General features: G+C 43.2%; 1 protein-coding gene across 1 annotated transcript in view; it reads left to right on the top strand.

The window, feature by feature from the left end:
- LOC126157769 (ATP-binding cassette sub-family C member 4-like) overlaps positions 1–27,226 on the top strand; it is a 275,373-nt gene that overhangs the window by 226,856 nt on the left and 21,291 nt on the right. The window contains exons 17-20 of the mRNA XM_049916397.1: positions 3,021–3,144; positions 10,931–11,104; positions 12,356–12,483; positions 12,579–12,824. Of these exons, the coding sequence (XP_049772354.1) occupies positions 3,021–3,144; positions 10,931–11,104; positions 12,356–12,483; positions 12,579–12,824 (672 nt within the window). The remainder of the gene's footprint in view (positions 1–3,020; positions 3,145–10,930; positions 11,105–12,355; positions 12,484–12,578; positions 12,825–27,226) is intronic.

Genomic DNA, 27,226 nt, shown 5'->3' with positions numbered 1-27,226 from the left:
TACGAAGAAAGTAAATTGGAAAAAGAAAACACTACATGGCAAGCACCCGTATCATCTAACACAGCCACACATCGATCAAGACACATCCAACACATGGCTAAGAAAAGGCAATATATACAGTGAGACGGAAGGATTCATGATTGCAATACAGGATCAAACAATAAACACCAGATATTACAGCAAGCATATTATTAAAGATCCAAATGCCACAACAGATAAATGAAGACTTTGCAAACAGCAAATAGAAACAGTAGATCACATCACAAGTGGATGTACAATACTAGCAAATACAGAGTACCCCAGAAGACATGACAATGTAGCAAAAATAATACACCAACAACTTGCCATAAAACATAAACTAATAAAACAACACGTTCCCACATACAAGTATGCACCACAAAATGTACTGGAGAATGATGAATACAAATTATACTGGAACAGAACCATTATAACAGATAAAACAACACCACATAACAAACCTGACATCATACTCACCAATAAAAAGAAGAAATTAACACATCTAATCGAAATATCCATACCCAATACAACAAATATACAGAAGAAAACAGGAGAAAAAATTGAAAAATACATACAACTGGCTGAGGAAGTCAAGGACATGTGGCATCAGGATAAAGTTGACATTATACCGATTATACTATCAACTACAGGAGTCATACCACACAATATCCACCAGTACATCAATGCAATACAGCTACATCCAAACATATATATACAACTACAGAAATCCGTAATTATCGATACATGTTCAATAACCCGAAAGTTCCTAAATACAGTGTAACATATACCATACAGTTAAAAGGAAGTCACGCTTGATCAAGGTCCGCATCACGTTCCATTTTTAACCAGACCTAAGGTCTGAGAAAGGAAAGAAGATAATAATAATGTCTTTGGATAACTGAACTGAAGCAGTTTAGGTATAGAAACGGCATGTTTCTTATTCCACGAAGACAAATTGATAGCTGTTTGCCTTGATAGCTGTTTGCTTTTATTTCGTTGTAGTTCAATTTTGGTCTGAAGGTCCTCAGTGGTACCTGATTGTATATGTAATAATACGAGATTACATAAAGAGTTGTGGTCCCTGAACCTTGGATGAACCTTCTTTTCCATAAATTATTTGCAAGACTAGTGAAAGTATTTCTTTATGTTCTTGTAGGAATATAATCCCTTCATTTTCTTACTAGATTCCCATAGTGGGGAATTCGTACTATTTGGTATTAAACTGCCTCCATCCTATTCTGGTGGTCCGAGTACGCGTAATGTGTCATGTACTGCGAATGTCATGTTCAGTGCAATGGCCTAGATCGAGAGGACTGTAGCCGACTAAGTTTCCCCTTGCAGTAGGTATCATTACCTCATTTTGCTGAAGCGAAAAAGTCACCCATATTTTCACTGGGGAATTTACCCATTCTGCATTTAACGAATCCACCATAGTATGCTCACTTCTCGTTCTAATCGTATTAGTGTACAATTACAATTAGTCTAAGCTGTTAGTGACTGTGTTGTCACTAACAGGTAAACATGTCACTTGATATCCGCGAACAGCACACCTTTACTGATAAGAAGTACTTCTTCGAAAACAACTGCAGATCGCTAGTGAAAACTGCGCGCCTAACCATGAACATCAGACATCTTGTGGCTGTTTTACGAAATGTAAACTAATTACATAGCGATTGAAAATTCCGTAAGGTACAAAATCTCTACTAAATAAAGATCCAAATAAATGGATTCTTAAGGTACTGAAAGCGAGGCTACTGCTTATGAGTAAATCAATGTTTTACCTTGTTTCGTTGTAGTCCATAGTACCGTAATTTTAACAATTTTATTTATTCTTTATTTTACGAGTTTCTTGCATTTAATGGTTTTATTTAATTGTTTCTTGATTATTGTGACAAATTTTCCTTTTTCATTCACACTTATCTCGACTTGGTATTCTCATACATGTCGTATCGTTACGTGAAGAAGGTAAACAGTCTTGGTATATACATATTTTTAGTAACATTACATATAGCATAATACTTCTACAATTACAGTCCTGGTCACAGCTGCCATTGTAATTTAATTGTTACACTGAGGGCCCAGATCAAATGTTAAATGAAAGACACGGAATATTGTGTTTTAGAAGTAGCTGGCTGTGTTAATTATTCTACGACCTTGAATTTCGAATATTTCAGGTACATCAGTCTTGTTCGCACTCTTTCATAGGACTTGCAGGTTCTATGTAATTACTACAATTAATAGTTGTCTCAGTTAGACAGGCGTAATGCCGGCTAAAGAGATAACGTCCAATCAGCCTAATTCTGATCATGAAAAAAGTCACGTACGCTTCCAAAAAATGAGCTGTTAAAATAAAAATTATCATTATGGTCGAGGACGTGAATAAACACAATGCAATGTGTCTATTTGATCATATTTGTTATTCTCCGAAATGACAGCTTACATAATTAGACACATCTGTACAGATGGAGGCTACGAGCAAAACAGATAAAGAAGTGACAAAAGAGTGTTGCAGAACAAAAGAAGAAGTTATTTACAGAGTTATCAACATTCGAGGCTTACACACTATGCAGACGTCTCTTTTTTCGTAAAGGGAAATATTAACTGTCTTCGTGGAAATATGTCGCAAAAGGAAATCGTGTCTCTAAATAACCTTTCAGCAACCTAGCGCCAGCGTAACTCCTGCTAATAAAAAACTTGTTATACTTGACGAGCATAGATCACTTTAAAAGTATCAAATTAATATATTAGCTGGCAATTAGCTAAGCGTTTACGGCACATCGAGGAAGCATAGGCTGTTGTCCGGCTTCTTTGTTCCATTTTATTACGCGTGAAGATCACTACTGCTGCTATATAACAACATGATTTCCGCAAGCGTTGCTGTATGTGTTGGTTCATGGCGTATGGCTGAACTTTGTCAGTGTTGGTTACACTACTGTCGCCACCTGTAACATGTGTATTTTAAGTTACTATACGTTACGCATTATAACTATGACCACTTACAGGACCGCCACACGTCAGCGTGGTTTCTGTACGTAACAAACGCTTCTGCCCTCGGCATATGGTTGGACTTACTTAGCAGCATTTTCGCTACTGTCGTCACCTTCAGCTTCTTCCTCTTGTCAGAAGGTAAGACTGCTGTAACAGGAAGTGCTAGTTTTATAATATCGTTCTTTTTTTAAGTTTTCTATGCTTTATCTGTTTTCGCAATGTACACACTAGCAAACGAAAAACTGATCAAATACTAAATAAAACTGGATGCTGTGGCAAACGTTTTCCCCACACGTACCCAATAACTTTTAAGTCCTAAGTTCATATCCTCGTGAAGTTTTCTGTTGTTTCTTGCATTTCACAGCTTTCTATACTTTCAGTATTCCTTACGCTCCTCGCAACTCTTTCTTCAGTCTACATCTTCCTAATTATGATATTATTTGCTCGGGAGACTAGGAAGGTTAGATTAACATTTTGTGGCCTGAAAGTGTTTATTTTTTATTATTTCAGTCTGTACAATATTATTTCTTTGTAAATCTTTTTCGACATAATTTATCTAAAGTATTATTTATTTCTTTTCTCCAACATATCTCAAAATTATCGCATTTTTTCTTGTCCTCTGGTCTGTAGTGTAAATATGTACAAATAACGTAAGATGCTTTATTGTCATAGTTGTCGATGTGTAGAAAGCAATTTCCCTTTTTAAAAATTGTAAAAAAGAATGATTGTTTATAACTTCACATACTGGTCAACAGGCAGATGGAGTAGCATTGGTAGTTTTATTCATACACGAGTCACTTTTACAAGGATGTTGCTCACGTCGTGGCATTACAGTTTAAGAATAAAAAGTAGTCTGCATTTCTTGGCCATATTTCGTACAAAACAACTGTAACATGCCATATCTCATGAACAGAATCCACGTTCAATTATTTGTACTTCAACTCTGCCAGATTTCCCGTTGTGAGTTTTCTGGCCAGGTGTATCGTCCTGATAATAAGGGTTTTAATTTATAAATTTTTTTTAACCCTTTCACGGCTCCAGACGTATATATACGACTTGCTTTGAGAAACATTTACAGTTGTTCTCTACTACAGTCGTATAGGTAAGTATAACGTCTACTACCCGGCTAGTAAGTCGGAGATGATCGTTGCAAAAGTATGCTATCTAATTGTTGGAATAGCGGGAATTACCGAAACGACTTGCTGAATGCTAAATCCTCTTTATAGATCACTGGCGTTATAATATCACTTAGTATTTGGGCTGGAAATCATTAAAAGAAAGGCGTTTTTCGTTGCGATGGAATCTTCTCACGAAATTCCAATCACCAACTTTCTCCTCCGAATGCGGAAATATTTTGTTGACACCGACCTACATAGGGAGGAACGATCGCCAAGATAAAATAAGGGATATTAGAGCTCGTACGGGAAGATATAGGTGTTCATTCTTTCCGCGCGCTATATGAGATTGGAATAACAGAGTATTGTGAAGGTGGTTAGATGAACCCTCTACCAGGCACTTAAATGTGATTTGCAGAGTATCCATGTAGATGTAGGTGTAGATGTAGTATGTGCCCTGCGGCTTCCATGGTATGGAATAAAATGACACGACGTTAATGTCCGTTTACAGAAGATGAGCTGCTCAGTCTTCTAAATCAAAGTGATGATGGACACTTCATCATGCACAAGCCAGAAGATTATGGTTGAACAGATAATGACGTTGATGAGCCTGAAGGTAAATCCGTCACCACAAATATTCTTAATATTAGTGAAACAGCAAACGCAGAACCAGTATATCTAAATCCACAGTTCGATGTTCCCACTGTTTCTTTATCCGACTCCGAAGACGAGCCTGGACATATGCCCGACAAATAAGCCAAAATCAAAAAACAAATAACTCTAGATGGACAAAGACTCTGATTTGGACCTCGAAGTGTAAGTTCGGTAACAGTCATTCAGGTTGAAAAATGATCAGTTTAGATGATTATCTACTGCATACGACTGCTTCCAAGTTTTTTTCCAGCGAAGAAATTGTAAACTACTTAGCTGAGCAATGTAACTTACACTACGAGCACCTTTGCAACGACGTCAGTGAAAACTCGAAACGGCAAGTTTTGAAAAATATGGTGATGAAATTTATTGTTTCCTTGCCATAAATTTTCTGCTGGCGCACGTAAGAAGAAATGAAATAAAAAGTTACTGCACCAACTGCCTCTTACTGTATACTCCAATGTCTGAGCAAATCACACCAAGAGATAGGTACCTTTGCCGGCCGCGGTGGCCGTGCGGTTCTGGCGCTGCAGTCCGGAACCGCGGGACTGCTACGGTCGCAGGTTCGAATCCTGCCTCGGGCATGGGTGTGTGTGATGTCCTTAGGTTAGTTAGGTTTAAGTAGTTCTAAGTTCTAGGGGACTTATGACCTAAGATGTTGAGTCCCATAGTGCTCAGAGCCATTTAGGTACCTTTTGTATCTAACTTTGTTGGTGACACTGAGGGCCCATGGGACGACAAAATCTGGAAAATTGGGCGATTCCGGATCATCTCAGAAAATCGTTTCGAGATGTTACCCATCCATTTCAAAATTTTTGCACTTAGTGTATTCCTCTACAAAAGTCGTGTCTTCGTCACACAGTACATACCAACCAAACGTAGTAGATTTGGCTTAAAGATTTGTGTGTTGTGTGGTCGTGAAATTTGATATAATCTTGATTTTATTATTTATGTGGGTGCAGCAACGGACATAAGAATCTAATTTTGGTGTAAATGATGGCATACCTGGAAGGATTGACCTTACTTTACTAGAACGCTACCTTAGTAAAGGTCATACAGTATGTGTTGACGGTTGGTACACTAGCCAAGCGTTACTTTCTTATCTGCACGACGTAGTGACTACTGCTTGTGGAACTGTAACGAAAAACCGTAAAGGCATGCCTGCTCACTTAACAAATAAGCTTAAAACAAGTGAGATCGATTTCAAGTCAACAGATGAGCTTCTTGCTCTCAAGTGGTAGGACAAGCGGGAAACGAGGATGCTTTCAGCTCTTCTTAAAAACGGAATTATAGCGAATGACAGAACTGACAGAAGCACAAATGAAACAAGAAGAGAACAAGCTTGCATGGCAAGCTACACTGAAAATATGGGCGCTGTCGACTAAAGTGACACGATGGCAGTTTCAGTAAAATGTGTACCAATAACCGTAAAGTGATATAAAAAAAGTGTTTTTACATTTGGTGGACCCGTCTCTGCTGAACGCGCGTGGTTTATATAGAAGTATTTCAGTATCTTGAGTTTCAGTAGAAACTAATGAAGGAGATCCTTGAGATTCACCACTGACCACGAACTGAGGGCCGTCGTGGAAGGAGACCGGCTGATTGTGACAGTCCCTTACGCCTAACCGAGTGCCACCCTATCTCACTGATACCAGAAACATAAAAGAAGAACAGCGTGTAGAGAAGTTGTATTATACGTGCAAAATGTTGTGTACGAGGCGGAGCTATGGGCCTCATGGAAAAATGGGGAGCCGGCTGAGTCACTCAATTTGACTCTTAGTCTGATAACAACGAGTGGCTATTATTACCACGCGCTGATCACTTAGGCTGACGTGAGGATCAATGAACTATACTTGACGGGATGTATCTGGAACATCTTAGGTGATTAGAAAGTTAATAGACAGGAATAAAATTAAATACTTATCTTTAATTCAGTATCAGTGGTGAACGTCGATCTTGAGTTTGTACAATAACATTTAAGGCCGGCCGGAGTGGCCGAGCGGTTCTAGGCGCTACAGTCTGGACACGCACGACCGCTACGGTCGCAGGTTCGAATCCTGCCTCGGGCATGGATGTGTGTGATGTCCTTAGGTTAGTTAGGTTTAAGTAGTTCTAAGTTCTAGGGGACAGGTAACCTCAGATCTTAAGTCCCATAGTGCTCAGAGCCATTTGAAGCATTTGAATAATATTTACAAGTGCAGTTATAGACTGAACTGCGAATACGTCTTTACAATTCTGATTGTTTCACACATATAGATCAATTGTCAATGCATAAACTGCATGTGGCACCTGGCTAGGTCGTAGCTACTGACTTAGCTGAAGGCTGTGCTAAGTAGCGTCTCTGCAGATGAGATCTCTGAAGTTATAACAAGTGAACCATTCCTATTCAAGTCGGCTGTACAATTGGGCAGTGCGCTAGCATGTCTCGTAAGACCAGCCGAGTGGCGGCGCTCGGTCTGCTAGCGTCGAAGTGGCGAATCGCGGTTCCGATGTGTACTGACGGACCGCAGCCGATTTGAGGCCTACAATCTAGCCAGTGTGGTACCTTGCGGTGAACCACATAAAACATGACGAACTATGTGGCGCTACATACACTTGTATAAAACGTAATGCACCATTATGGCTGAGTTTTGGTTCGAAACAGACAACACATTGTTGTTTTACTAATGTAACAACTTACGCATTTTTTTCGTAATATACTGACTATGCGGAAAAAATAAGTATTTATCTTTAAAGATTAAGAAGGAACAATTTAATATGATAATACTGCATTTTTCTTCTTAATTGTTTCTCAGTAATAACGGTAGACTGTTACAGTCGTTTGTGTACACACCACTTGAAAATTATTCGCATATGGCAGGCGGCCTCTCAGATCAAATGCGCAGCGAAAGGGTTAATTTTATAGTCCAAGACTCCAGGAACTAGTGTCTGAGACAGCAGACATTGTTTTGCCGCTCAAGACTGTGCATCCACGTGAGGTACCTTGATTGACGAAACTGGCTTCTCTGCAGCAAGACAAGTATACACAGTGTAACGGAGTGACAGCTGTGTGACCAGTGGCAACACTTGTCACAGGAGCGGCACCAGGGCGTCAATCCATACAAGTCACACTTCTTCACGTGTACCATCGCGATGGAAGTGTCCGTGGACGAGAACTCGTCGTAAGGGCCCAGCACGTGACTCATATAATGGGTCACCACTGGCTCAACGACACAGTAACTTTTGGTTCGCGTATCCGGTAATTTGAGCAGCAGCCATGACATTTCTAACGTGTTAAGGGCTGCGGCTTTGTCCTGTCTTTAGGCTCCCCGACCTTATCTTTCAACACGATAACAGAAGGCCGCGTACTGTCCGTGCTGTCGTGACCTTTCTTATACAGAGGGTACCATCTCTGAAACACTGAAGACAACTGATCATGCGTTATCGAGAGACTGGCCCTCCACCACTCGCCAGACACTATGAGTAATTAACTGTGGCAGAGAGCCGAAGCAGCATGGAACTCCTGTTGGAGCCACAGCTGCTGCCAGAGGTGTCAGCCCTCTTGGCTAAATCTCGCACTTTGTATAGTCCCCAAAATCACCTACAATTTTAATTATGTGACCTTTACACAATACGGTATATTCTGTTACACTACTGGCCATTAAAATTACTACACCACGAAGATGACGTGCTACAGACGCGAAATTTAACCGACAGGAAGAAGATGCTGTGATATGCAAATGATTAGCTTTTCAGAGCATTCACACAAGGTTGGCGCCGGTGGCGACACCTACAATGTGCTGACATGAGGAAAGTTCTCAACCGATTTCTCATACACAAACAGCAGTTGACTGGCGTTGCCTGGTGAAACGTTGTTGCGATGCCTCGTGTAAGGAGGAGAAATGCGTACCATCACGTTTCCGACTTCGATAAAGGTCGATTGTAGCCTATCGCGATTGCGGTTTATCGTATCGCGACATTGCTGCTCGCGTTGGTCGAGATCCAATGACTGTTAGCAGAATATGGAATCGGTGGGTTCAGTAGGGTAATACGGAACGCCGTGCTGGATCCCAACGGCCTCATATCACTAGCAGTCGAGATGACAGGCATCTTATCCGCGTGGCTGTAGCGGATCGTGCAGCCACTTCTTGATCCCTGAGTCAACAGATGGGGACGTTTGCATGACAACAACCATCTGCACGAACAGTTAGACGACGTTTGCAGCAGCATGGAGTATCAGCTCAGAGACATTATGCGTACATCAATAATCTCTAATATAGCTTTGCATCCTATGTACATTGCGTTGAAGCACACATGGTATTTCTGACTCATTTTTATGTGCTTATGACTTGTTGTAGTGCGGCAGAATGAGAGGTATATCGTATTTATTTTATATTTTCTGTACTTTGTATTTAATCTCTTACTGGAGAAGATAGTAAAGTTCTTCTTCTAGTTCCATTCTAGATTCTCAAGGTAAAACTTTTCAAAAAACAATGCAGTGAAGACAGACACATAAAACATTATTTTAAATGTTTAATACTAATAATATGTGTGACCAACTAACATTGGAATACTGTTCTTGCACTATATACACTCCTGGAAATGGAAAAAAGAACACATTGACACCGGTGTGTCAGACCCACCATACTTGCTCCGGACACTGCGAGAGGGCTGTACAAGCAATGATCACACGCACGGCACAGCGGACACACCAGGAACCGCGGTGTTGGCCGTCGAATGGCGCTAGCTGCGCAGCATTTGTGCACCGCCGCCGTCAGTGTCAGCCAGTTTGCCGTGGCATACGGAGCTCCATCGCAGTCTTTAACACTGGTAGCATGCCGCGACAGCGTGGACGTGAACCGTATGTGCAGTTGACGGACTTTGAGCGAGGGCGTATAGTGGGCATGCGGGAGGCCGGGTGGACGTACCGCCGAATTGCTCAACACGTGGGGCGTGAGGTCTCCACAGTACATCGATGTTGTCGCCAGTGGTCGGCGGAAGGTGCACGTGCCCGTCGACCTGGGACCGGACCGCAGCGACGCACGGATGCACGCCAAGACCGTAGGATCCTACGCAGTGCCGTAGGGGACCGCACCGCCACTTCCCAGCAAATTAGGGACACTGTTGCGCCTGGGGTATCGGCGAGGACCATTCGCAACCGTCTCCATGAAGCTGGGCTACGGTCCCGCACACCGTTAGGCCGTCTTCCGCTCACGCCCCAACATCGTGCAGCCCGCCTCCAGTGGTGTCGCGACAGGCGTGAATGGAGGGACGAATGGAGACGTGTCGTCTTCAGCGATGAGAGTCGCTTCTGCCTTGGTGCCAATGATGGTCGTATGCGTGTTTGGCGCCGTGCAGGTGAGCGCCACAATCAGGACTGCATACGACCGAGGCACACAGGCCCAACACCCGGCATCATGGTGTGGGGAGCGATCTCCTACACTGGCCGTACACCACTGGTGATCGTCGAGGGGACACTGAATAGTGCACGGTACATCCAAACCGTCATCGAACCCATCGTTTTACCATTCCTAGACCGGCAAGGGAACTTGCTGTTCCAACAGGACAATGCACGTCCGCATGTATCCCGTGCCACCCAACGTGCTCTAGAAGGTGTAAGTCAACTACCCTGGCCAGCAAGATCTCCGGATCTGTCCCCCATTGAGCATGTTTGGGACTGGATGAAGCGTCGTCTCACGCGATCTGCACGTCCAGCACGAACGCTGGTCCAACTGAGACGCCAGGTGGAAATGGCATGGCAAGCCGTTCCACAGGACTACATCCAGCATCTCTACGATCGTCTCCATGGGAGAATAGCAGCCTGCATTGCTGCGAAAGGTGGATATACACTGTACTAGTGCCGACATTGTGCATGCTCTGTTGCCTGTGTCTATGTGCCTGTGGTTCTGTCAGTGTGATCATGTGATGTATCTGACCCCAGGAATGTGTCAATAAAGTTTCCCCTTCCTGGGACAATGAATTCACGGTGTTCTTATTTCAATTTCCAGGAGTGTATATTTGTCCAATGAGTACCCGTTTATCATCTGTATTTCTTCTAGGTGTTGCAATTTTAATGGCCAGTAGTGTATTTGCTATCCTTCCTGGTGCTGTAATTTTAAGGGCCAGCAGTGCAAATTTGAACGGTGAGAGCACTCGTCGCGGTGCGGCATGTCTTGCAGGGTCCTTTGGCGGCTCCGGCGTGGGGCTGGCTATTTCGCAGTCTCTCGTTCTGACCAGCATGCTGCAGCACGGCATACTCCAGATGACTGAGGTTGTCAGCCAGATCACGTCCGTGGAGAGGGTGCTCGAGTACACCAGAATTCCGCCTGAAGCTGCTCTGGAGTCTCCACCAGGTGAACTATTAGATTTATTTTTGTTGCTTTCAGTTTGACTTTTCGAAGGGGATTCAAAACTTGAGTCTTGATGTTTCGCTGTATGTAATATAATATATATATTTCAATAAACTCACGGCATTTCATGTAACCATACATTCTTACAACTTCAATTAATGGATTACATTGTCATTGCGTGCTACGGAATTTGACTATATTTCATGGAATTCTTACCATATAAGTATTTGAAAACATTGAAAGTTTATTAAAAACAAGACGAAAAATCTCTAGGGACTGCACTAAGGCTGTCCTCCACAAACGATATCTTTCTTTAGCTGTCAGATCAGAACTTGTCAAAAATTTTATTTTGTGATCCGTAGCCTTGGCGAGAAAAGTAAATTACAAGTACGAATTGATGTGTATTATTTTTGTATAGTCTTTTCATTGATTTTAGGGACCTTATCTTGTACTTTTATAGTTGTTTCCTCTTTTCTAAATCTTCGTATGTATTTATCGTAGGATTTCTGAGCCACTTAAACTTGTGCGTCACCATGGCATCTTTTGCATGTTAACGTGTTAGAGGTTTTTACAGGTTTCAGTATGGTAAGCGTAATCATATAAGAAGTTTTATGAAATGAATTTTTATGAAATGTAATATAATGAGTTTAACTGATTCTTTTCTTTTTACCGAGCGAGGTGGCGCAGTGGTTAGCACACTGGACTCGCATTCGGGAGGACGACGGTTCAATCCCGCGTCCGGCCATCCTAATTTAGGTTTTCCGTGATTTCCCTAGATCACATCAGGCAAATGCTGGGATGGTTCCTTCGAAAGGGCACGGCCGATTTCCTTCCCCATTCTTCCCGAATCCGAGCTTGTGCTCCGTCTCTCATGACCTCGATGTCGACGGGACGTTAAACACTAATCTCCTCCTCCTCCACCTCTTTTCTTTTTGTCTATTCTATCATCAAACCTAAATATGACAGCATACAGTTTCTTGTAATAATTGTAGTGTTCTAGATGTATTACAACGTTTTATGCGTCAATCAAACGAAACACCAGTATTGTTTCCTCAACTTGCTGAACTAGTATCATTCTAAGAATGAAATAGCTTCAGTTTATTTTATGTAGTCTATCGGTTGTACCCAGAACAGAAGTAGAGGATTTTCCACAGAGGTACAACAGTCCTGTTGGGCCGTATCACTGCAGCGCACATTTAGCTATAGAATAGACGATTCATTTCGTGAAGAGTTCTTCTGCAATTTCTGTTTCAGACAAGAAACCACCTGCAACATGGCCACAGCGAGGGCAGGTCATCTTCCAAAATATTTATCTCAAGTACAGCCAAACGGACCCTCCAGTTCTCAAGAACCTTAATTTCACCATTGAAGCTACACATAAGGTCCTGCTGTGCACAGTATTTTATATCTGCCTATGAAGCATCATAATTCTGTTGTTACCACTTTCGTAACGTTAAAATCTGTGTTATGTATCTAGGTTGGCATTGTTGGCCGAACGGGCGCAGGGAAGTCGTCGCTTATCTCCGCCCTGTTCCGTCTGGCCCCACTAGAGGGAGCGATCCTGGTTGACGGTGTGGACACCAGCGCTCTGGGTCTTCACGACCTGCGGAAGCGCATCTCCATCATCCCGCAGGAGCCCGTCCTCTTCTCGGAGACTCTCCGCTTCAACCTGGACCCGTTCTCGGAGTTTGACGATGCGATGTTGTGGAACGCACTTGAGGAGGTGAGGTCAGACGTCTTTCTGCTGAAAGCAGCATTTCGTATTTGTATATGAAATGTTTTTTAAGTACAGGAGGACGAGTGACTACCGAAAGTTATTTAAAGCAGTTAATCCCTAAGAATACCAAATCCACTTATTCTGTATACAAGTTCTTGTATCGTATATCGCCTGCAAGAAAAAAATTGCGTTGTCATTAAATATCTGTTTAAAACTGAAGGGGATCACCGCTGTCAAGTGCAGAAGGACATTATGCGGAATCAGCGGCGACGAGCGAAAACGTGTAGCAGACCGGGATTCCAACCCGGGATCTCCTGCTTACTAGGCAGGTACGTTAACTACTCGCTATCCGGGACACAGAGTTAGCGCAACTACGCGGACTATCTCGGCACGCCTCAAGGCCGATCCACATTCCCACCGAACACCAGCTATCCGCAGTCCTTGTCCATTACACTCTCGTTCGCTACTCTGAAATTCCTACAAGAGGTCGGACGTATTTGTGCATCGGTACTGAAGAATGTGGATCCATTGCCCAGCTAGGCATATCAGTTATACGAGGTCTGTTCCTTCAAACATGTCCTTTCGACATCCAAAGCCCGCCCCACGCCCTACTTAGGGTGTGCTCATGGTCTCTGTTAAAATTGTTGCTGTTCGTTCTTATCTCAGCCGCCTCTTTGAACGTTGATAGTTTTCACAAGACAGCGGTCCTGAACGTTTTAATACATAGAGAAAAAGTTGTCTCCGACGGCGACCACCTACAGTGTGAATTGCAGCACTTGAGGCAGGTGTTCAGAGAGAATGATTATAGCATGAGAGACATTGCAAACGCATTCAGATTTAACTAAAGAAGGACACTTCGTGAATCGGCAGAAGAAACCAAGCCGGTGGCCTTCGTGCCACAGCGTGGTGCAGCGAGCAGGAAGTTCCGACGTATGCTGCAGTCATGGACCGAGCCCAGTAACCCGGCCCGCCACTAAGATACGAGGTATACTGCGCCCTATTAAAGACGACACGGCTCTTCTTGTGCCCAGTGTTCCTCTCTGATTGGTGCCAGCGGCCGAATCCGTGGTTACATGAGTGGAAAATCGTGCCAGACCCGGCTTTGAACTTCCACCGTGGCGGGTGGTACGGGACCTCAAGTCCCACCGCCACACATTCAACGTGCAATCCGTTGACGTCACTGTGAGATAGAACAGTTTTACCCCTACACCAGGACAGTAAGACCGTTCTCCACTGGTGACGCTGTATCACATCCTATCACAAGAGAGGAAAAAAAAGGAAAAACAGCGTCGGTAGTCACTAGATGGCGGGGACAGCCATCGAAAGCTCGAGAATGTTCTTCGAAATGACGAGGCCTGGAAACCGAGATGATTGTATTTACATCGCCTTGTATTCATTTCCGCAATTTGTTATTGTATTTATCAAACTACGCAAGTTTCACAAACAAAACTATCAAAAAGTTCTTTCCTTGAGATGGATATGAAGAAGAACTTTCTGAAAGTGTAGATCTGGAGTATAGCAAGGTATTTACCATCTGACACCTCAAGGGGTAGGAACTGAAAGCTTTTCGGATGTGAACTTGAAAATTTAAGTGTGAAACCTGTTTGGTAGGTAACCAGAGAGGGCACAGGATAAGTTTAAGGTTGTGGATGGGGCCGTAAACAGTTACTGTGGGTTACACAATCAAACACACAACTTTATTTACACATTGGCTCAAAACATCACAATTAAACAATACGGCAGCAGGCCTAGTAACAGAAAACTTGAGATAGTTTCCGGGCTGAGGGCCTCAAAACCACAGCAAAAACAAGAATGGCTGAATGCCTGGCTTAGAAATCAAAAGCAATTAAAAAGAGAAGGTAATTTTTTTTTAAAAAAAAGAAAACATGCAATGGAAACAATTAACAGCTGAAGGCCTGCACTACACGTCTGAAGGACAACTATAATTAAGTCACATTAATAATAATTTTTTCTAAGCAACAAAATTTCTTTTTAAACTTACAACAGAACGGCCGAAGCCTGATTAGCTGACTTCACGGCTGAAGACCACAAACAAATTTGAAACAACGGCTGAAGGCCCGAACAACAAGTCAGACAAATAATTTAGAACAAACCCCTTGCTTCTTCTAAAAAAATTTTCTTTAGAGAATGCACACGACTGAAGGCATTATTAAGGGCCTCACGCAAATCCTCGGCTGAAGGACACACATAACGCATGGAACGAGTAACGGCGTAGGGAATGGATTACAAACAGATAGAACAATTTCTAAGAATAAATTTTTTATTAATACAATCAATGCTCAAAATTTTAATTTGACATGGCTCAAGGCCTTTATCTAAAATTAAAAAAAAAAAAACTGAATACACAGCCAAAGGCCTCACACAATACTATAACTAAACTAAAAATCACAATTTAAAACAAACAGAACAAGTAGTGCTCAGAAGTGTTCCAAGGGTCGGCTTGGGGGGGGGGGGGGGGGCTCAAGTGTAAAGTGAGGTGAGACATGCAGCCAAGAGTTGAAGTTAGGTAATCCGATGGCAACCCAAACTAGTGACAGCCCAAGAACAGACCAACCATTTAACCAATTCTCTTCCCTCCAGCCAACGGCACGACGATGGGGAATATCGGCCGAGGACGAGAATACGAACAGCACTACGCCTCCAGAAATTGACGTCTAAAAACAGCAGCCGGGGGAACAATAACCACTCTATGCAAGTATGAACCAAACAACTTAAAAGGCTGTCGAACTACACGTCATACTGAACAGAAACAACACGACGAGGAAAAGGCACACTGCCTACGAACTACGCCAACGACCAGGGAGGTAACTGGAGTGTTAACCGCCACAGGGCAGAAAATACCGCTGGTGTACTTCACTGATAAGTAACAGCCAATTTAATAATTAATAACAACATAGGAAGACGGCTGCAAGATTTCACTGACTCCAACTCATCATACGATGCCGCTAGCCTGAACAGGCAAGGGGGCAACAATCCGCAAATGAACGAAGAGATGTCACAATAGTTGAGGTTTCATAACAGGTTAACTGATCACTAAACTTCAGCGTCCACGTTCGGTGGGCAACGAACTTTGTCGCTCTCGCAACCAGCGCCTCACGATCCAATAGCACGTGCACGCCACCTGCAGTCCCGGGCTGGCCCCGCGCCGCCGAGACTTCCTCGCTGCTCCATCCCAACCGACTGACTCAATCCAGCACGCAGACAGTATTCAAATAACTACTCAGTCAAACCACGTAAGCTACACACAGTTCCGCGAAACACTTCCACAAACAACTCTAACAATACTAAAGCCAGTGACTGTGGAACAACAAGGACGAAACACAAATCGACACACACAGAGAACCCAGAAATGGTCGGCGACCAAATACACGTCGTCCAATAAGACGACCGACCGAACAACCAACCAAGGTCGCCCCACTCAAATGATGTGTGTAGGCAACGATCGGGCGAGTCATGGCTGTCCGGACCTCAGTGCTGCTGCGTCCCGACTCCCTTCGGACGCACGCCGACCCAGGGACACTGGCTCGAACCCAACCATGCGGAGGTAACACTTGGCCGTTTGCCACCTGACATCTCCGCACAAGCAGGGAACCGAACCACGTCCCGCAAAATGACCAAGTGAGGGGTCCTGGAAACGGTGGGGCGAGTACTGGTTGTCCGGACCTCACTGGCGCTCAATCCCGACTGAACTCCCGACACACGACGACCCAGAAATACTAGCGGTCGCTTCAAAGATAGTACGAGAGTGCTCTTATCGATAAGCGCTGCTGCTGCCACTCACCGGCAGGCAATCCAGCAACTCAGTGACGCCAGTTAAATCGAATAAGAAACGGAACGGCAGTACCGTAAAGACAAGATGACAAGCAATAAACGGCATGAACACGAGCCGCGCACGGCTCAAGGTGGGCAAAGAAAGTACAAAATGAGGACTTACTAGAAAGAACAGACTGCTTACAGAAAGAAGGAAAAGCTTCCTGTGACATCTGTTGTGGCGCCAAGATATAGTTAATTTGCTAGAAGAAGGAGTTGTAGAGGGAAAAATTATGGAAAGAATAAAAGACCACAGGCCGTCCAAGCGATCTGAAGTAACTTATAGGGATGCCTACCAGAGCATGATTAGCAGAACGTGACAACAGTTCTGCCCTGTCGAATAGGCTAGCCGTCCGTACACATAGACTGTATATGTTTCATGCAGTTGAAGTAATATTCGAGAAACATTCAACATTTATTAGTCTCGTACAGGAGGATTCAAAATTAATATAGCAATTACAAACTGTTATAACTATTTAATACGTAACAAACATCGATAAGAATTAGAGAGAATATAAAAGAACATTTTTATATACTTTATAGATGTTCCATATGACTCCCATTTGTCACACCGACTACGTCTAAGCGATAACCCGTTTTACACTGTACATTCTGAAGCATGTGTGGAGTCATCTAGGTGTGTGCAATTTGAGTTCTAGAATTATGTTCGGCAAAGTAGACAAATCTACAAGGTATTTCACATAACACTATAAAAAGAAATCCACGGGCTTCGGGTCCCGCAGTACTAGATGGTCAAAGGCAGACACAGTCTCGTCATATCCAGTATGTTCGATCGAACAGTTTGGAAGAAATCGATTTATAAATGTCCGAATCTTCAGATTCTCTGAGTCTGAACAACGATCGCAACTTTTAACTTTCTTTCATGTTCCCTATAATTGTTCTTGATGTATCGCTACGCACAGAATAGTTTTAGCGGTTTGTCACCGCCATGTTAACTTTGAATGGCCTTGCATAATATCTTTCCTATTACTGTACATCTCGTAGAATCTAGAGATACGTGGGAGACATGTCACCTGACCTGCTGCCAAGTATAAGAACTAGGAGAACACGCAATTACTGTTTTAGATTACTGAGCCTACTGTGTATTTCAGTTCGTCATAATTCCAAGCTAGTTAGCAGCACAGCACGTTATTACTTACTAGTACATAGAGTACTAAGAACTGTCTGAAATACTGGTACATAGTCGTGGTCTCAGAAGTCTATCATTGAAGTATTGCATACGAAAGTCGAGTCAGAATGCATTACGTTGGCGGACCTCTTGCGGAAATGGGGATTGGAGATGGGCGGATGGAATCCATGAATTCCATCGTAACAACACGGAAGGAGTGGGAAGGTCTCGCAGTACTTTTGAGGCTGTAGAATTTGATGGAACTTTGGCTGGATATTGGTATTAGCCTAATTCTACATCCAACCTCATAGCTGCATCTCTAACATCTGAAGGTGGTGGTGTTTGCCTGCGATTTATTTGTAAGTAAATAGCTCAGATGCGGGCTATGTGAGACTTTGTCATTGCCAGTGGTTATCCAGATATGTGCTGGAGTAAATAGTTGACCTTTTGTTAGTATTTAATGGAGTGAACGACTGTGACATTGTTGATCGTGATTTGCCCTTGGCAGCCTGCTGGGTATCATTCGATTGGTGTAGACTGTATGCTGGCACCCTTCAGTCTTCTTTCTCTCCCTTACTCATCTTAAATAACACAATCACAAGGGTATGCCGAACAGCCTCTTGTCTTTGCCGTTGACGGCACTGCAGCATGCTGCCATTGTGCTCAGCACAATGAGCTTTTTATTGAATGTTTGGCAAGTGTCATTCCAAGGACAACTTTGCCCTGCGCCAAGACCCTAGATATTTCAGTGTATTACATATTAGTAAGTCCGCAGTTCGTGGTCCCGCGCTAGCGTTCTCGCTTCCTGAGCACGGGGTCCAGGGTTCGATTCCCGGAGGGGTCATGGATTTTCACCTGCCCTGAGATGACTGGGTGTTGTTGTGTGGTCTTCATCCCCACTACGGTCGGAGGAAAGCAACGGCAAACCACCTCCATTAGGATCTTGCATAGTACAGCGGTGCAGTCTCCCGCATTGTTCCCCTACGCTCTGTCACAAAGCATGGGTCTTCATTTCCATTTCCACATATTAATAATGCGGACGACTAAGAACATAGAAACTGTGAGGCTAGCATGGATAAATAGGATAGTGTTGACTGTTTTTTAGCCCGGATGGGTTTTACGTATGGTAAAGTTGTTCAAGTGACAAGCACGGGACTCGAGATTGTACCTCTGTCTTTAGCTGACAGTGTGCTACCGATTGATATATCTGAGGATGTCAAACAGACTGCTCAGGTATTTTGCTCCTCCTCAGTCACGTGAAACTGCGCGGAGACTACAATGATGAAGGATGATTACCACTGATATAGTAGATAAAGAAAATTTGCCTTAGCTAAAACCTAAGACTTGTAAGTAGGGCTGAATTTCTGCTACTGTTTCTTCAATATTCTCTTCGTAGATTTGAAGAAATAGAATGGGCCAAAGGAGAATTCAACCTTTGAGGATTTCTTTTGCTATTCCCCGACTTTTCTCTGTGTAATTTTGACCAAATAGAACCATTACAAGGGAAACTGAACCTTTTAAACCAACAAGAGCCATGTGGCCCTTCGGTAGCGGAAGAGCGCTGTCTGAAAAAGGCAGGCGTCCTGGATAACCCTATTCTTCACACATGATCGACATAGTGCAAGTTTTATCAAGGCAAAAATAACTTATTTCTTACTTTCAGTTTGGACAAATCGTTTCTATGACGAAAATGAAATATAACTGAATGTGTTTAACTTCAATATAACAGAGGCAATGTCACACGGAAGAAACTACCAGTCCGAAGCATTTAATGAAAGCACATAGCTTTGTTAATCGGTACATCTGTATCAAAAAATTTTGAACTTTCTTACAATTACATCTCACAAGTATACTTTAGGTCATCTGGAAGATATGAAATGCATGCGGTTTCGAAGCTTGAGAGCGACTCTGGGTGTTGGGAAATTACAAGTTGCAAATCTAGATGCTTGCGGATATGTTATGTTGTACAAAAATGGGCTTGCGAATTACGTTGAAGACAGGCTATACGCTATGGCGTGGGGAACACGAATTTTTGTTTGAGAAATGAGGGGATCATGCACGAACTCTGTGACTGAGGGTAGAAGGTACGTGCCAACTTCCGTTATTTCTTGAAACTACTTGTAAGCCTCTTTACAGGAATTGTAATATCAATTGATGAGTGACACCTTGCCCAGCGCCAAACAGTCCATTTGAAAACCGATGACATGTCACAAGGTAATTGCACTGTGTAGTAACTTATTTCAAGCAAGAGACATGCGTTGATCCAAGTCGAATTTAAGCAATGAGCAAACCATTTCCACCAAAGACAGCTTGGTCTGTTATTGGAATATTGTGCGAAACAAGATAATCTTAACACCGATTACATTTTTGACATCTTGAATTTGCACAGGTACTGCTTGAAAATGAGCTTAGTTTGAAAGTAGTAATGAAATTATCGAGAGAACAATTTGAGAACAGATGGATCATAGAGGGGAATACATAATCATGATGTAATACAAATGGAGCGCGGGTGGGGGTGGAGTTGGGGAGATGTTATCGGCGTGATGAGTGGAAAATGGAGTGAGGAAATACACTCCTGGAAATGGAAAAAAGAACATATTGACACCTGTGTGTCAGACCCACCATACTTGCTCCGGACACTGCGAGAGGGCTGTACAAGAAATGATCACACGCACGGCACAGCGGACACACCAGGAACCGCGGTGTTGGTCGTCGAATGGCGCTAGCTGCGCAGCATTTGTGCACCGCCGCCGTCAGTGTCAGCCAGTTTGCCGTGGCATACGGAGCTCCATCGCAGTCTTTAACACTGGTAGCATGCCGCGACAGCGTGGACGTGAACCGTATGTGCAGTTGACGGACTTTGAGCGAGGGCGTATAGTGGGCATGCGGGAGGCCGGGTGGACGTACCGCCGAATTGCTCAACACGTGGGGGGTGAGGTCTCCACAGTACATCGATGTTGTCGCCAGTGGTCGGCGGAAGGTGCACGTGCCCGTCGACCTGGGACCGGACCGCAGCGACGCACGGATGCACGCCAAGACCGTAGGATCCTACGCAGTGCCGTAGGAGACCGCACCGCCACTTCCCAGCAAATTAGGGACACTGTTGCTCCTGGGGTATCGGCGAGGACCATTCGCAACCGTCTCCATGAAGCTGGGCTACGGTCCCACACACCGTTAGGCCGTCTTCCGCTCACGCCCCAACATCGTGCAGCCCGCCTCCAGTGGTGTCGCGACAGGCGTGAATGGAGGGACGAATGGAGACGTGTCGTCTTCAGCGATGAGAGTCGCTTCTGCCTTGGTGCCAATGATGGTCGTATGCGTGTTTGGCGCCGTGCAGGTGAGCGCCACAATCAGGACTGCATACGACCGAGGCACACAGGGCCAACACCCGGCATCATGGTGTGGGGAGCGATCTCCTACACTGGCCGTACACCACTGGTGATCGTCGAGGGGACACTGAATAGTGCACGGTACATCCAAACCGTCATCGAACCCATCGTTCTACCATTCCTAGACCGGCAAGGGAACTTGCTGTTCCAACAGGACAATGCACGTCCGCATGTATCCCGTGCCACCCAACGTGCTCTGGAAGGTGTACGTCAACTACCCTGGCCAGCAAGATCTCCGGATCTGTCCCCCATTGAGCATGTTTGGGACTGGATGAAGCGTCGTCTCACGCGGTCTGCACGTCCAGCACGAACGCTGGTCCAACTGAGGCGCCAGGTGGAAATGGCATGGCAAGCCGTTCCACAGGACTACATCCAGCATCTCTACGATCGTCTCCATGGGAGAATAGCAGCCTGCATTGCTGCGAAAGGTGGATATACACTGTACTAGTGCCGACATTGTGCATGCTCTGTTGCCTGTGTCTATGTGCCTGTGGCTCTGTCAGTGTGATCATGTGATGTATCTGACCCCAGGAATGTGTCAATAAAGTTTCCCCTTCCTGGGACAATGAATTCACGGTGTTCTTATTTCAATTTCCAGGAGTGTACTTTATATGATTCCAAAAGACAAGAAAAGACTGTGGCGACTATCTGTTGGAAGATGGGCGGATAATATTAGAAAAGTTAAGCCAGCGCTAGAGTCCTTTTCTGTCGAACTTTTCTAATGCAATAAAAGTTGACGGTCTCCCTACAGATTCTCCTAAATTACACATTTTAATAAATGTTAGTAACTCTATTGAAGTAGCAGTGCAACAATTTGTGGATAAAACACTGCTTAATCTTCACTCTTTATAGGACTCACTCTCAGCGTTTCTAATACCGTACTAGCTCTTAACATGTACATGCAAACAAGCGCTAATGCTGTTGACATTCTTGTCCGTCGCACGACCGGGTCATCGGTATTCCTTGGAGCACCGTGCACCGCAGACGTCACTTTGGCGCACTTGTGGGTGACGTATGTCGCAGCTGAACCAAATTCGTGAGCGCATGAAACCCCAAGGAAATACCTCAGATAAACAAGCCACAACAACAACAACAAAACGTAATCTAAAGAAACTATGATCCCAACTAGGGACAACATTAATTCTTGAGAAAATAATATTTTCCCTTTTCCCACTAATGAGAAATTTGTCACGCTTGTTCATTTATATACTACTACAGTACGTGATTTTCCCACCAGTGCACAACAGCCATCAGAATTATTACTTATAAAATCGTAGAGAATCTCATACCCTCACATCAGTTACATGTTCGATAGATCATTTGAATGATCCTTTTATCTAAATGATGTGAAGCGAGTAAATTTACCGGATATGTATACGTGATTTATCGGCACTGGAACAGAAGGCGTTGTCCAGGAAAAAATAATTTTAAGTTACACTTAAAACTTCTGAGCAATGAAAAAATCTGAGCAATTACCACCTGCAACAACGTGTAATAAAGGTCATTGTTTCATCTTATGTTGTAGGTATGGACAGCACTATTCTTCTCAAGTTGTGATGGATTATTTATGACGGATTCCATTAGCAAATATACACTATGTGATCAAAAGTATCCGGACACCCCCAAAAACAAACGTTTTTCATATTGGGTGCATTGTGCTGCCGCCTACTGCCAGGTAATCCATATCAGCCACGTCAGTAGCCATTAGACATCGTGAGAGAGCAGAATGGGGCGCTCCGTGGATCTCACGGACTTCGAACGTGGTCAGGTGATTGGGTTTCACTTGTATCATACGTCTGTATGCGAGATTTCCACACTCCTAAACATCCTTAGCTCCACTGTTTCCGATGTGATAGTGAAGTGGAAACGTGAGGGAACACTTACAGCACAAAAGCGTACAGGCCGACCTCGTCTGCTGACTGACAGAGACCGCCGAAGTTGAAGAGGCCTGGCCGCTGTGGCCGAGCGGTTCTAGGCACTTCAGTCTGGAACCGTACTGCTGCTGCGGTCGCAGGTTCGAATCCTGCCTCGGGAATGGATGTGTGTGATGTCCTTAAGTTAGTTTGGTTTAAGTAGTTCTAAGGCTAGGGAACTGATGACCTCAGATGTTAAGGCCCATAGTGCTTAAAGCCATTTGACTCTTTTTTTTTTAAGTTGAAGAAGGTTGTAATATTTAATAGACAGACATCGATCCAGACCATCACACAGGAATTCCAAACTGCGTCAGGATCCACTGCAAGTACTATGACAGATAGGCAGGAGGAGAGAAAACTTGGATTTATTGGTCGAGCGGCTGGGCATAAGCCTCACATCACGCCGGTAAATGCCAAACGACGCCTCGCTTGGTGTAAGGAGCGTAAACATTGGACGTCTGAACAATGGGAAAACGTTGTGTGGAGTGATGAATCACGGCACACAGTGTGGAGATCCGATGTTAGGGTCTGGCTATGGCGAATTTCCGGTGAACGTCATCTGCCAGCGTGTGTAGTTCCAACAGTAAAATTTGGAGGCGGTGGTATTATGGGGTGGTCGTGATTTTCATGGGGGGAGCTTGCATCCCCTGTTGTTTTGCTGGCACTGTCGCAGCACAGGCCTACATAGATGTTTTAAGCACCTTCTTGCTTCCCACTGTTGAAGAGCAATTCGGGAATGATGATTGCATCTTCCAGCACGATCGAACACCTGTTCCTAATGCACGGCCTGTGGCGGAGTGGTTACACGACTGTAATGGACTGTCCTGCACAGACTCCTGACATAAATCCTACAGAACACCTTTGGGCTGTTTCGGAACGCCGACTTCGTGCCAGGACTCACCGTCCGACATCGATACCTCTCCTCAGCGCAGCACTCCGTGAAGAATGGGTTGCCATTCCTCAAGAAACCTTCCAGCACCTGACTGACCGTATGCCTGCAAGAATGGAAGCTGTCATCAAGGCTAAGGCTGGGCTGACAACATGTTGAATTCCAGCATCACCGATGGATGGCGCCATGAGCTTGTAAGTCATTTTTAGCCATGTGTCCGGATACTTTTGATCATATAGTGTATGTGCTCTGCCGGTGCACTTAAAGTGCCTCACCTCTGCTCGCTTATTTGCAGCCATTACTTCCTTTCTAAGGGATGATTTACTCCACAGAATTATTCCATAAGACATTATTGAGTGGAAATATGCACAAAATTTTAGGAGATTTATTCGTTTGTTTCCATGACTAGCAGTTAATAAAAGAGCAGAGGTAGCTGAACTTAATTGTTTGAGCAGCTCAGTAATATACTTCTTCTAATTCAAGTTTCAAGGAATGTACATTCAAAAATTTGGAGCATTCTACCCTGTTTGCTGAACCCTGTTCATTTTCTACGTTATTTGTTAGTACGAATCTATTTGTTGTGCGTTTCCTAAAAATTAAGATAAAGTTCTTTCTCAAAGAAACACTATGGTTCTTTGAGAAACACAATGAAGAACCTCCTCTGTTTCTTTCTCCCTCATGGTAGGAATTATTATAGCACTACTATCGTCTGCAAAAAGTCCAATTGTGCTTGAAGAATATTAAGTGGAAGGTCTTTCACATACATAAGGAATATGAGTGGACCCCAAGTAGAACGTTCTGTGAGTCCCTTCGGGATTCCTCCCTAGTCACTGAAATGTTCTCTCCTTTCAACATTTTTTGTGTTGTTCAGCACAACGTTTTGCATTTTCTTTGTTAAATATGATTCAAATCAGTTGTGTGTAAAGCCATCAGTTCTGTAAAACTGGAGTTTTTCTTAGAAAGTAACGTGGTCTACACAATAAAAGACACAGTACGGATCACAAAAAAACCAACAGGCGATACTTTGTTATTTAAGTCGTGTAATATTTGATGAGTGAATATATGAATAGCATTCTTTGCCGTGCAACACTTCTGGTGACCAAACTGTGATGTGCTTAGTAACAACATACTAAGCACGTTGTTTCTACTTATATGTGATACTACACTTGAGTACATTACTTTTTTTAATATAGAGGAAAAATACGTCAGGAAGGATGTGGACGGTAATTATTAAAGTCTCTCATGTAACCTTTCTTATTGAGAAGCCTGACAATTGCATATTATAACCTACCTGGAAAAATTCCCTGTGCAGGTGATGCATTACACATATCAGAACTTATTAAGAATTATGTCTGAAATTCCGTGAACATGATACGAGTTACCGGTTTCTCCGTGTGCTGATTCCTCAAATGTCTGTTGAGTTAAAGAAAAGCCGCTCTAGCTGCTGCTGAGAACTTTATTGAGTCCACTACCACTTCTGGCCTTTAAGCTAGGCCATTTCCAAGTCGTTCTGAAAAGTTCCATAGTATGATAGACGTATAAACATTGTATTTAACAGAAAATGAGAAAACCAGGCTTATATATGTGTGATATAAGTTTTATACATGGAGTATAAAACTTACACTGTGGTGTAGACAAACAACTTCCAAATGATAAAAGTACAAGCCAGATCGATTTAAAATGTTATGTACCCAATGATATCGTGAGAGACAGGGATGTGTGAAGATTAAGCCTATAATGACTTTATTATTTACTACATTATATATATTCTTTGGGCTTAAGACGTTTATCTCCTGACATCTTAGAAAATTCCAAAGTACATGTTCAACAAATAAAAGACTAAAATAGCTTTCTGATTTAACATAAGCGTAAAATAGTTGCTGTGGATGGGACATCCCAGTCAATTACGTCCTCTGATGTACTAAAGTGGAAACACAGGGAACTGCAGCAGTCCTCTGTTTTCATATATGACATTTCAAAATTACGTGAAAGTGGCCTAAGACAAATGCTGAAACTAGTAATGGACTGAAAGAAGTTCTCAACAGCAACTGGAGCAGTGTTTTCACGAATAAAATGCCGTATGAACATTTGTTGTTTAGAATTTTTATAATTCTATTAATTTCAGTGAATGATGTTGGTGCTGCTTTTAGTTGCCTAAAAAATCGCTCTAAGCACTATGGGACTTAAAATCTAAGGTCATCACTCCCCTGGACTTAGATCTACTTAAACCTAACTAACCTAAGGACATCACACACATCCATGCCCGAGGCAGGATTCGAACCTGCAACCGTAGCTTTTAGTTGCCTAAAGTGTGGACTGACATTTATAAAAATTCTCTCGTATTTTCAACTGAACCATTTAATCTCATTTTTGCCATTACATTTATACAGTTTTTGTCAAAAATACTTGCACATTGTGAATTGGTAGTTATAAAATTGTTAGTTAATTTAATTGTTGTGGTATCTCGTACACTGACTGGTTGTCTTGTCTCCCGCTTCACAATACCCCAGGCAGTTTTAGTATCTGAATTATTAATTTCGGCCAGAATGTACTAATTTTTGGACTTTTTAATCTCTTTACTTAAAATATTACAGTATTTTTTGTAGACTGCAAGTAACGTAGGATCTTGGCTAATTCTGACCTCTACATAAATTTCCCTTTGCCTCTTTCATGAAATTTCAATCAATTTAAATAGCCATGGCTTAATTGTTTTCTTGATTGAATTACTGGAGAATTTTTAGGAAAACTACTAAGAAATATTGACACAAATTTGCTATGAAATGTATTGAATCTCATTTGTCATTTCGTTCTATGTATGTCTCAACCCATACTGATACTACACATCTTACTTTGTTCTTCAAACACTGTACTCTGGTCTCATTCAAAACCCTCATTGTATTGTGTGAACAAGCCTCAGAGCTGTAAGGTGCTACATTGGTTACTACCTTTAATTGCGGATTATGATTAGCGAGTCCATTAACAATTGGTAAAATTTGTTTCAGCCGGAACATTGTCCATAAAAATGCTATCAGTAAAGGTCCTGCTGTTTGCTGCACACCACTTGGGATCTTACCACTGAAATCCGACAGAAACAGACAAATAACGCTTCCAGTTCAATTTTCTTATCAGAATCTTTTGTAGCGGTCACACCTCAGGTCAGGATTTGTAGTGGATGTGGGAGCTGAGCGGGTCAGGTGGTGACTGATGCTGCTGGTGCGTTAGACAGAGATTGGGAGCTGGTGTGCATGACATATGCC

The sequence above is a fragment of the Schistocerca cancellata genome, chromosome 2 (assembly GCF_023864275.1).
Source record: "Schistocerca cancellata isolate TAMUIC-IGC-003103 chromosome 2, iqSchCanc2.1, whole genome shotgun sequence".
NCBI lineage: Eukaryota > Metazoa > Arthropoda > Insecta > Orthoptera > Acrididae > Schistocerca > Schistocerca cancellata.
The sequence above is the reverse complement of the archived record's forward strand: the minus strand, read 5'-3'. Positions and strand labels throughout refer to the sequence as shown.